General features: G+C 35.9%; 1 protein-coding gene across 6 annotated transcripts in view; it reads right to left on the bottom strand.

Moving 5' to 3' along the window:
• Nucleotides 1–12,936, bottom strand: part of RGS7 (regulator of G protein signaling 7) — a 472,754-nt gene that overhangs the window by 9,407 nt on the left and 450,411 nt on the right. For 5 of the 6 annotated variants that reach the window (XM_060396466.1, XM_015099193.4, XM_060396467.1 and 2 more), the window contains 3 exons: nucleotides 6,829–7,015; nucleotides 3,647–3,736; nucleotides 1,394–1,474 (listed from right to left, as the gene is read on the bottom strand). In XM_060396466.1, coding sequence (XP_060252449.1) covers nucleotides 1,400–1,474; nucleotides 3,647–3,736; nucleotides 6,829–7,015 — 352 coding nt within the window. In that variant the 3' untranslated portion in view covers nucleotides 1,394–1,399. Of the gene's footprint in view, nucleotides 1–1,393; nucleotides 1,475–3,646; nucleotides 3,737–6,828; nucleotides 7,016–12,936 lie in introns of those variants that run through there. The other variant, XM_015099194.4, reaches the window with a different exon arrangement.

Below are 12,936 nucleotides of genomic sequence, written 5' to 3'. Positions count from 1 at the left end.
CATCAAAAGATTTAATGGTATACAGTATTTTTAATTTTTGTATAAAAATAATTTTCAGGATAGAAATTCACTTCTCATGACTAATCAAATAAATATAGTAATTTGTAATCTACTGAGGAAATTAGAGAGCCTTTCTAATTTTTTACTCCATTTCTTTAGAGTACTATCAAAACAAAGTATTCAATAAAGATATTACTTTTCATTTTCCTGGATGGAAAAGGATTAACCTTAAATAACTGTCTGAAGGTTATCTGAAATTTATCAGTATGTTGTGTGTATATACGTGTTCTGGTATGAATGTTACTCAACTTATCTTTCTTCAGTAATCTCAGCCTTTCGTACCATTCTCCTTAAAAAGATGGTTGCCTTTCTCGGCCTAATGAAATCCTATTTACCCAGTTAAATGTAACTTCTGGAAATTCTCATATTATTCATGGACTCTACTTATTTACCCTAATAAATAGAAATAGTTTATCTTTCTCCTGTACATCATAATATTTTGTTTATATCATTATGTACCATAGCAATTAAGGTCTTATTTTTAAGATATAGTACAATGTCTGGAGTCTAGTTGGCACTTGGTGTATAACTTTTGATTGAAGGTGCATAGGATTACTTCCTCATGCCTCTTATTTTCTATTGATCTTTTCTTAAGGTTTGCAATGAATGACAATGTGGTGCTACTTTAAGATTTGAGGAGGTTGGTCAGATGTAGGGATGGTGTTGGAGGAAAGACAGCCATTTTGCTTTCCCTTTCCATCTTCCTTAAGTTACATTATACGTTTTTAATTATATCATAGCAATTTTCAATCCAATCTCAAGAACAATATTCTGTCAGCACTATGTTAGAAAAGAATGAATTTGAAACAATTCTTAAACAATACACAGAGCACTGTGCAACATCCTATGGTGACTTTCTCCAGCAAAATCTTGAGGCATTTCTTTAGCATTGTCTTTATCTTCCCATGGTGACTTATGAGGCATGCTTAAGAAAAATTTTTGTTAAAGGTCAGAGATTCCAAAAGATCCAGCCAAAATTTTGGGAAGTTAATAGTGTGATTAATTCTTGGAGTCCTTCATTTTCCAGTCCTTTAATTTGTGTAATCACAATGAATGTTCAAAGTATATACTGCTTTTTAAAGTCTTTTAATTGGGAATTCATAAAAAGAACTGATTAACATTCCCCACCACAAGGAGCCTTGAAGGAGACTAAAAACAAAAACCATATTTTTGCTGAATCCAATTAGCTTACATTTCAACACACATAACTCCACTTAACTGGCCATCACAGCAAAAGCCACAACACACACCCACAGCAGCAGCAGCATGGAGCTGACCACACAACTCAACAGACAATGCAGACAAACTGGAGTATAAACCAAGATTTTTCTACCTCTTTTCATAACAGGTTAGTGCTGGCCCTCAGTGTTGGTGTACAGTTTTTATGGCATGGGAAAATAGGGATGTTTCTGCCCTATAAAAATAAATGTGTTGAAGGCTTTAGTTTGAGCTTATACAATGTCAGAAAGTTCCAAAGGCACTGGCACAATACCAAAAAAAAAAAAAATAAAGAATCTCACAAACAAATATATCACTAAAACACATGGCAAGATACTAAGAAAACACTGGTAGGAAAACAACTGGTTTCCTGGATGATTTATGCAATAGTTTTCAACACTTTGCTGAAAAATAACGAATGAGAAAGGCATGCTAGTGGGTCTTTGGTGGGCATATATTGTCACCAACCCCCATTCATACTGAGTCTGGCTCTGGCTTTACACTGTTAAATTAGTCATTTTCTCTTTGCAAAAGTAAGAGACACAGAACCTTCGTAGTTCTTAATCTTTTAAGCCTTAGGAAGAGCTAAGGGAAACAGTACAGAAATACATGCACTATTGTTAACAAAGACAGATATATAGAATAAAAATTAAAATATAAATAGTTATTTCTTCATTTTATGTATCATAGTACCCACTATTTTCCAAGTCTTAGTTTGATACATACAGATTTTCACATATGATATCTTTATCTACTCTAGGAAGTGCTGGGACAGAAAAGTAAGTAGGAAGTTCTGAACTTGAATAAAGACAATAAATACTTTTGCTGTTACATCAAAGGATGCAAGATGGAAGATGGGGCTTGACACTGGGAACATTTCCCAATTGGACTTCATGATTCGCAATTCTTTAAAAATGAAAACTTACCACATTCTGTGCAAAGTTTTCAAAACATGTTCTGCAGTCCATGTGTGGGGTTGGGCGGGGCAAAGAAAAATAACAAACAGAGAGAAAAAGAGAGAGAGAAGGAAGGAAGAAAGGAAGGAAGGCAAAAGCCAGAAAAAAAAAAAGGCAGAAAAAGACAGGGTGATGAAATGACGCAACACCAAATTCATGTTCTAAATCACAGGGATCAGGAAAACAGGAGAGCTGCCACCGAAGGCCTCTTGTCACAGGGCGTGGGCTCTGTTTGCACTAACGCTTATACTTATAACACCAAAACTCTTCTTGTGCAAACAAAATGATGTGATTTCAAGCAAAAGCGAATGACACTGAAATAAAGTAGATATGTTTAGGTTTTATGCTGACATCTTCAAAGCCTACACTATTGAAAATCCAGTGGCTTATGTTCAGAATGTCCTCATAATTTTCTACTGGTACTAAATTTCTGTTGATATCATTAATTCTGTAGACCACTGCTGTCCAACAGAACTTTCTGAAAGCATGGAAACTTCATTCTATACTTTCAAAAGTCTTCAGCTGTGGCCATTGAGTAGGAGAAATTCGGTTAGAATTTTATGTAGTCTTAACTAATTTTAAACCATTGCATGTGCTGGTGGTTGCTGTACTGGTCAGTGAAACTGTCTGGCTGTAAAGTCAATGGACTTTGAAAAATATCATTAGCTTAAGTGATGCTCATGAATTATACAAAATTATTTCATCTCAGAATTTCAAGAAGCTATGGACTATTTTAATATTACAAAATAATGAATGATGTTGATGTTTACATCCAGATTTTCCATTTTCTGTTAAACTGATTAATAAGGTGTTACTGACAGTGAGACTTTGATTATAAACATTAATTGAACAATGTAGCCTACTGCAGTTCTTCAAAAATATGCTAGGAGCTCTTAGGTATGCAGTCTCATTGCAGGGATACTAAGTGACTCAGGATAAATGCCAAATGAAAATATTTTGAAGCAAACATTTAGTTTACTGATAGTTGCTGCATTTTGGCAACTATCATAGGAAAAAAATGAGTTATGAGGCATATACATACATTCCAGTTTACAGGATGAGGAAAATCCTCCCAGAGTTTTTGATCTGATGGCATTGTTCTTTTCTTTATTGTATTTTATTATTTCCTTAAACTGGCATACAGAAGACTAACATGAAACATGAGAACAGCATCTTAAAAACTTTGTAAAGCATGGACATCTGCCAGGACAGACACGCAATAAAGAAAATAAGCAATCAACAGGCAGAAACACATACAACTTAAATGACCCTGATAAAAGGAAGGGGTTTGGGGAAGGGTCTTGGAGTATATCCACTTACCATTTGTCCAATACTGTGGTCCCAGCAGAGATAACTACTCCAAATAACTATAACTGAGAACTAAGTCATAAAAGTTCACAAAGAACCAATACCTTTTTCTTTGCCTGTAGAAGTTCCTGATAGGCACTGGATCTTATAAAACGTGGGTATGAATCACTTTTCATCAGTTTGTAAATGTGCTCCTATAAAGAAATAATGGTTGAAGCGCCTTTTTATTATTTCTCAGGAAAAATCAAATACTGTAATAAGAATGCAACATCGGATTCAAAAACAAATCTGTAATAATGATAATGCTGATGAGAATATTTTCTATGCTTACAGAACAATTTAGACCTTCAAATTTATTCTTTTATTTAAGGATCCATGTTTAAACTGGTTTGGGAACTATGGAGAAGGCAAATCAAATCCAGTCCTTAAAAAAATGGGATTTAGTTAGTAGACTGTCATCACATAATTTCAAATCAAGTTGTTGATTTACATAGACCATTAAGATAAATAAATCTGCTATCTCTTAAGATTAAGCCAAAAGAGAATGATGCAAAGTCAGGATTCAATAATCATTCTAGATACCTTGGCATTTATACGTACTTGGAGGGTTCAGACTTTCCAAATGAATCATCTCATTGGTGAAAATTGTCACGCAAATCTACTTTAGGCCAGAGCATAAGTTCAGAAATAAATTTTGTGATATTTAATTACTTAATGTCCTAATTTGTATGCATGTTTTGACTTATTCTGAAATATATTAGGTAAATATTTGATAATTTAATCCTAATCAGTTTGTAATGTTTTGTTTCAAAGATGAATATTGGTAGACAAAGGAAAAAAAATTCATTTAATTCAATGTTGGCCCAAATCCAAGGAGATTCTGCTTTGGTTTATTGCAGCCCAAGGGAGCATAAATGCTCCTTGCTCATTCTAGTCTGTTAGAGACAGAGTTCTGAACTATTTGAGAGTATCCTGAATGTCCCAGTGTCTACTTGTTTGGAGAAAACATATATTTTAAGAGATGACTTAGTTTCCTGGTCTTAAATATACCAGTAATGATTTGTAGTTACTGTGAATCCACTTAATGACATTCAGGATTAATCCTCAGTAATCCTGACATTCAGGCTCTAGCCCAAGGTTCATCTCCAAAAGTATGGTACATTTGGAACTGTATCAGAATTTGTTGTTGGAAAAGTGGGATGATGTTTTATTTTGGACTCAAGCATTTTGGGATTCAGGTCCTATCTTGCTCAAGATTTACCACTTACAAACATGTTAATTTTGACAATTTTATTCACTTCTCTGAGCCTCAATCTTCTAGTCTATAAACTAGAGTTATGGTCAGGATTTGAGGAATGATCAACATTTAGCAAAGTATAAGGGAATGCATAGTAAGTGCTCAAATATGTTTGAGTATGTGCCAGGTACACTTCAAAGTGCTTGCCTCTGTTAGTTAATTATATTCTCACAAAACCTCAACAAGGTTGGCAACCATTTTCATATATATTTTAAATATAAAGTAACTAAAACACAAAGAAGTACTTGCATTAGGTCACAGAGCGGAGCTCAGAATAGAACCCAGGCAATTCGCCTTCAGAATCTGCTTTCTTATTACACTGTATCTCTTCTTAAACAGCGGCAAGAATTTTTATTATTATATTTTTGAATATAGGGTTTATAAACCCACAAAAAACTGGGATTAAATAGCTGAGGTTGACTGAGAAAAGCCTATGGCCAGGTGGTAATATTTTCTATAGAAAATTATGCCTTTTCCTTTTATTGAAGACACATTAAGCAAAAATATTTTTCAATGACACAGATAACAAAGAAATGTTCTTTTTCAGACTTTTGGGAAGGTCATTCCAAATATTTTACACATTGTTGAGTCTACAAAAATGCTTGAAAGTTTATCTTGAATTGAAAGAAAGATAAGAGAAATAAGCAACAGAATTTTCCTCCTGCTCTCTCTCATGTGTCTCCATAAAATGTAATTATTTCCACATAGAAGACCATGGCAGAGCCAGGGTGAATGAATGGGTTTCTGGTTGGCTGTTTCAACCTGTGTTAGTTTCCTGCACAGTGGCTCATTTCTTTTCAAACCAAAGCCAGTGATAAATATATTTTATGCTGAGAGTAAAAATAAGAAAGGAAATTTCTGTACCTCACGCTTCATCTTCTATATTTTCTCTTAGTGACATAGCTATTTAAAAAATAAGACACTTTTTAGAGCTAACATTCTTCTCTAAAATAGGTTTTAAGAAATTATGAAACATGTTTGTTCAGGTTTAAAAGCCAATTTCAACACATCATTAGGAAATGATATCCTCTCATTACACATTTATTTTTCCTCTTGAGCACAATATACTTTTTTAAGAGAAAGTAGAAATTAAAATTACTTCTAAGGAGACAACTACATCTAGTTTCAGGAAAAAAAACACACTTAAATAAAACTATGTCTTAGGAAGTTAATATATTAATATCAATTTCATTTTTCCTTCTTTTTGTAGACTAAAAAAGTAACTTGGAAAATTTAAAAATGCCTGAAGTTACTGTTTCAGTTTGTCATCAGAGACAAAACTGGTTTTTACTGTTTCGTTGTGTCATCAGAGACAAAACAGGTTTGAGTTTTACATAACTTTAAGCTAATTTAATTCAGTTCTGACTATTCATAATAATATATTATTTAGGAAGGTCAGAATCACAGACTCTCCATATTAGAAGGTAAGTTAAAGAGTTCAAGTATGTGTTACTGAGGTATCAGAGTTGAAACTAAAGTAAAAAGCTTTCAAATATTTAAAATATTTCCCTTCAAGAAATTTTCATGTAAAAACATTCAAATTTACAAAAATCTCCAGGCTTTAAAAACTCTTCTTTTTAAAGTATCTCCGTTTTCTTATAGATCATTTAATTGTTTTACATACAGCTTCCTTGGTGGCTCAGATGGTAAAGAATCCAGCTACAATGTAGTAGACCTGGGTTTGATCCCTGGGTTGGGAAGATCCCCTGGAATAGGGCATGGCAACCCACTTCAGTATTCTTGCCTGGAGAATCCCCATGGATAGAGGATCCTGGCAGCTACAGTCTATAGGGTCGCAGAGTTGGACATGACTGAGCGACTTAGCACGTGCGCACGTGAACACACACACACACACACACACACACACCCCTAAATTGAAAATGTTAGACATAGCCACAGATTATAATGAAAATAAAACAAAAGTATCTCAACTTTCAACTTCTCAGGAGCACATTTGTGATGCAATGTGAGTTCCATCCATGTACCAACCTGAGCATCTTCGAAAGTGTATCGTCCGGGCTCCTTCACATTCTGTGTGGTTTTGTCATAGCTCTTAGAATCCAAGTTAATAGCACTGGGGGCTCCTGGAGCCAGAAATTCTTGCCATATTTCCTGAACTCGAGAGGGAACTTCTCTAATAGGCCTTTTCTTCAGGTCCTCCACTGCTAGCCAGAATCTACACAAAATGAGACATAATCTGATGTCTGATGTCTCATAGTCTGAAAATTCTTAAAATATTGACTCATCATATAATTCACAGTGAGGCATAATAATAAGCTAATTTTCTCTGAGGGCGTCCAGAAACAGGCTTCTACTGATTTTTTTTATTAGTTGTATTCAAAGATATAACATTTGGGGAAAGGAAATATTGAAAACAATCCTTTTTAGGCGTTCTCTGAAAATCAGGGGCTTCCCAGGTGGCTCAGACGAGGAGCCTAGCAGACTACAGTCCATGGGGTCAAAAAGAGTCGAACACGGCTGAGCCGCTAAGCACACACACACTGAAAGGCAGACTTGCCAGGGCCCTGATTCCACACAACCTCAAATTTTTACTGAAACGATGTAGCAGTACTGAAGAACCTTTTGTTAGACCGGAAGAGGAGTTTGAAGGGATTTAGGGGGAGTGACATGGATCATCTGACTGGGGGCATAAAGTACACCACATACTCTATTTTTTGGCTCTTTTGTCCATTTGAGCAATGAGGGGTTAGTATGGAGAGGATTTTCTGCTTTACCTGGTAAGGGAATTACCATGAAGCTTTATGGGAATGAAAAGAGGCCTGGACACAGATTAGAAAATGCCCTAGCTGGAGAAATCAGGGCAAGTAACTAATTTTAGGCTATTTAATTCCGAGACTTATGAAATGACAGAAGCAGCAAGCTTTCACATGTAATTGTTCAAAAGGCTTAAATCTGCAGAGGCATCATAGCAATTCAGAAGCTCTGGAAAAAATAATATTGACCTACTTCTAAATATAAAATATATATTTTATGTCCTTCTGTATAGAATATAGTCTATCCTGAAAGGAAAGAACACCAGGACATATTCTGGTTGATAAATGCAAATAGCAAAGTCTAATAAAAAGCCACATCATATTAATGGGTTTCATTTTTTACAATTTTGCCCTATATTATATCTTTTTGTTTAGACCTAGAAATAATGATGAAACATGAATATGTATGTCATAATAGTGTCTTTAAACAAACAAACAAAAAGGACACTTGAAAAAGGAAATACTAGATCTGTTATCCTCAATAAGGGCCAGATATGATCCTGATATGGAGAAGATGACCACAGAGATGAATGACTACAAGCTACAGGGGATTCTCTGGTGGCTTAGACTGTAAAGAGTCTAATTGCAATGCAGCAGACCTGGGTTTGACATGATTGAGCAACTAACACACAACACAGGCTATAGAGTTTTAACAGAAGTAGAAGGGGATAAGCAGTCCCTTCATAACTATTACGTTTTAAACTTAGGAATTAGGGAAAGTTCAAAAAATAAGTAATAAAGCAGTTGAGCTAGAATTAGAATATAAAATATTACTTAATCTAGTAATTTTCCAGTTTCTAGGTACCATTTTCCTATATACAGGTATCAGATAATCCAATATGGACTATATCTTAAATGTTTTTGCTTTCAGAAGGCAAGGGTCAAGACCATTTCTTTTTAAAATACAGGTTCTGACAATGTGCAATCTAATAGAAATGCTTTGTGCAATCTGAAGGAGCCTAAGTGTTATAATTGATGCATATTAAAAAGCTGAGACATCACTTTGCTGACAAAGGTCTGAATAGGCAAAGCTATGGTTTTTCCAGTAGTCATGTATGGATGTGAGAGTTAGACCACAAAGAAGGCTGAGAGCTGAAGAATTGATGCTTCTGAACTGTGGTGCTGGTGAAGACTCTTCAGAGTCACTCCTTTGGACTGCAAGGAGATTAAACCAGTCAATCCTAAAGGAAATCAACCTTGAATATTCATTGGAAGGGCTGATGCTGAAGCTGAGACTCCAATACTCTGGCCACCCAGCTCTTTGGAAAAGACCCTGATGCTGGGAAAGACTTAGGGCAGGAGAAGGGGGCAACCGAGGATGAGATGTTGAATGGCATCACCAAATCTATGGACATCAGCTTGAGTGGACTCTGGGAGATAGAGAAGGACAGGGAAGTCTATGGTGTCTCAAAGAGTCGGACATGATTTAAGAGACTGAATGACAAGAAGTTCATTTCAGCACTCTTTGAACATACAGATAAAAATAATGTCTTTGTTCTTAAACTAGCAAAGATACACCATTCAAATGACCATAATACAAGGAAGCACCTGAGAGATTCTCAAGGAATAGGCACAAACCAGACAGTCTGGGAATGCTGAGCAGGAAGGAGCCCCTCTGCTGGGGCAACTACTGCACTAGAAAAGGGAATTCTAGGAAGGTATACAGATGCAGTGACATCTTAAATAGACTTGAAATTATAGATGAGAAATCAAAGGGCTGAGGAGGTAATAATGACAGCACCTACACTCTAAGTGCAGGCACTATTCTAGGTGATTTAGCTATATTAAAAGATGCAATCCCTTCAACTTTATAGAGTATGTGCTAATATTTCCCCCACTTCAGAGAAATCTGAATATATGAAGACTAAGTCACTTATTTAAGTTGCCCACTGTGAGTGCCGTATATAGGGTTTGCTCCCAGATCTGCAGCAGATGACATTCTCAAAAGCACTCTCTTGAATGCCTCACTAAATGCATCATTGTTTTTCTTATCCTCAGCATAGTCATCATTGCAATAATTTAGTAGAATGTAAAGGGAACTCACTAAAACTCGACTCCCCCCTTAATATATGAAAGCTGGAATATGAGGAATTATCTTAATGTCATTGAGCCTTGATTTTTTTTTTCATCAGTAAAATGGGATAATAATGCTTATCTCACTGGGTTTCCATTAGGTAAAATGAGATAAATTATGTAAAGGGCACTTTTGAAGTGCTTGAGATATTTTTAGGCACTCATATCATATAACTCTCATATTACTGAATTTACTTGGTACTTACTCTGTTTACCTGAAAGAGGAATGAGCAAAAGCACACCAAGTGAGAATAGAAGTTCTATTTGAGAAATAAGTACTTATCAATGAGCAGTATTTCTTGACTATTTTTTGTCTCAATACCTGAAGAAAACGCTCACATGAGTGCCATACTTCCATAAATAGCAGATGCTAAATAAGATGCACTGAGATGTATTTAGGTGTAATTAGCCCTGCTGGTTAAATGGACTGTTTTGTCTCTCTTGGCCTGTGACACCAGATACCTAGGCAGAAACAGGAAGAGCAGTGGACAGAAGCTTAGTACTGGTTTATAGAAAGCCTAGGATGGCAATTATTAGCAATCTGACTTGTAAAGATGCTTAACTTCTTCTATTCATATTTTGCTTGCCTGTCCAATGGGGCAAGGATATTAATATTTAAATTTTATGTTTGAAGTGATGATTAGTTGAATGATAATCAGAAACAATAAATACAAAATATGGCATGGCATACTTATAAAAGTAGTGAATATAAAGCATAACATGGTATGGCATACACTGGACTTCCCAGGCGGCTCTGTGGGTCACAAATCTGCCTGCAATGCAGGAGACGCAGGCGATGTGGGTTTAATCCCTGGGTTGGGAAGATGCCCTGGAGGAGGGCATGGCAACCCACTCCAGTATTCTTGCCTAGAGAATCCCATGGACAGAGTGGCGAGCTACAGTCCCTAGGGCTGCAAAGAGTGGACACAACTGAAGCGACTAGGCACACACGCACACATGGCATATACTAGGTGTTCAAGACTTGATGTCTGTCTCTATCTATCTGTTCTTAATAGGGAAACATATAACAGACCTACAGTATATACCCAAGAAGTATATATGTCACTACATAAGAAATATGTAATGTTTCTTTTTTTATATAACTTTGTTTTTATTTCAACATAACATGCAATAAAATATTAACAGATTATAATGCTTAAAAAGAAAAAAAGGACTTAAAAAGCAATTTAGTTCAGATTTAAGAAATCATTCTAATTAAACACAATAAGTCTATTTCCAAATGATCAGTTTAGACCAAAATTAAAAATAGCGTTTGGTAGGTACTTATGTCTGCTGTCTATTTGCAACATTTTTATATAACCTCTGATTCTTGGTATATCCAGCCCCTATTTTCCTAACACAGTAGGGAAGGACATATACATGGGCCATTTAAATTAAAGGAAGAAATGGGAAAGGGAGATTCCAGGCTGCAAAAATATACACAAGCATTTACCTTTCCAGAACTAAACATTTCTTCCATAAAAATATGAAATATCCAAGCTCTATAGAATTAGGGCTGGGACTACTTCAAATGCAATTATTCTGTATTTTCAAAATATAGGGCAGAAAGCCTTTTGGATGATATTTATACATTTTCTTACAATGAAATGTGTAACATTTCATATATGCAATTATTTATCAGGCAATTTAGTGTGTTACAGGATTGTTGAAATAAAAATGGAAATAAGATAAGGCATGGAAAAAATCAGCAGTGATCAATTTCATTCATGAAAGATAGTTTGCACATGCTAATCTTTCAGTCCCAAAGTCTCTTTCCTCTTCCTTTTTCACCTGGTTATCTCCTTATCATGGAGAACGCAATGGCACCCCACTCCAGTACTCTTGCCTGGAAAATCCCATGGACGGAGGAACCTAGAAGGCTGTAGTCCATGGGGTCGCTAAGAGTCGGGCACCACTGAGCGACTTCACTTTCACTTCTCACTTTGATGCATTGGAGAAGGAAATGGCAACCCACTCCAGTGTTCTTGCCTGGAGAATCCCGGGGATGGGGTAGCCTGGTGGGCTGCCGTCTACGGGGTCACACAGAGTCAGACACGACTGAAGCGACAGCAGCAGCAGCAGCATCTCCTTCCCTGAGGAGGCTTTGAGTGATCTCTCCCTCTGGGTTTGCCATTCGCCTGTATTTCTCAGATCTAACACTCATCCTTTTGTGTTGTGATCTGTTTTCATCTTTGTATTCACGCATAAGCTGTACTTCTAATAAAATCAGGAAGGACTTTTATTTGATTGGGTGATAATGGTGAAGTACTGCTCATTTATTTCTTTATCATGAAACCCATGATGATAGCATTTTTTTTTTCAAAAACACAGAGAATTAGAGGAAACTCCATAAAAGACTAAAACTAGATTTATCTCTGCTTTATTTTCTAAAGCATTCTGTACTCAATAACTGATGATGTGACCTTATGACAGAAAATATTATTTAGGTCCAAAAAAATCCTTAGCACCTGCAGACCTCTTGAAACTCTGGTCAAGCTTTCAAGTTTCAGTAAACTTGAAAAAGAATAGGAAGCTGCGTGCCTGAAACCTATGACAGGCATAATTAAATTTCTCCAGATTCTGCCTGTGGTCAACTTGCTTAATCCATGGGACATCGGTCAAAATTCTATGTTCTTCTAAATGGTTTGGTTTGGGTATCTCTTAAATCTCCTGCAAAGAATGTGATGATTCTGGAACTGCTAAGTTGCAGTGAAAATAAAGGAATGCTGGCAACTTTCTCTAAATGGATTTCACAGGACTGAATAAGTCATGGGAAAATAAATTAGAGAGTTCCATTTCAAAAGAATACTGAATGAAAGAGCTTGGGGAAAAACCATTTTATGTAGGGGAAAGTTATCGCTCACTTCAGTCATCTTAGAGCTACTAAAATCTATTCCAGTGTCTCACATTTAAAAATTCAATTTCCAGGTGCCTCTTAAGTCAGAAAAATTTCAAAAATATGTGAGGATGATGTTTACAACAGATAAGCAGGATACACACCTCTCTAGCAGACACTAACAGCTCAGTCTGGTACTGCTCTCAACTGCCCTGAGGCTGTGTTTAAATGTACGAAGTAAATGCACTGCCTCCATCATTTTGTTTCAAGTTATTTCATTCAGGCACTTGACTTCCTTTTCTAGATCTTACTTGAGATGCAATACACAAAGAAGACCAATATGATAAATAGGTGATATGTTAATTAAACTACATATGCATTACTGATGATTCTTTGTTTAGCCAAGTACTAGTC

This window comes from Ovis aries, chromosome 12 (genome assembly GCF_016772045.2).
Source record: "Ovis aries strain OAR_USU_Benz2616 breed Rambouillet chromosome 12, ARS-UI_Ramb_v3.0, whole genome shotgun sequence".
Lineage (NCBI taxonomy): Eukaryota > Metazoa > Chordata > Mammalia > Artiodactyla > Bovidae > Ovis > Ovis aries.
This window is presented reverse-complemented; position numbering and strand designations above follow the sequence as displayed.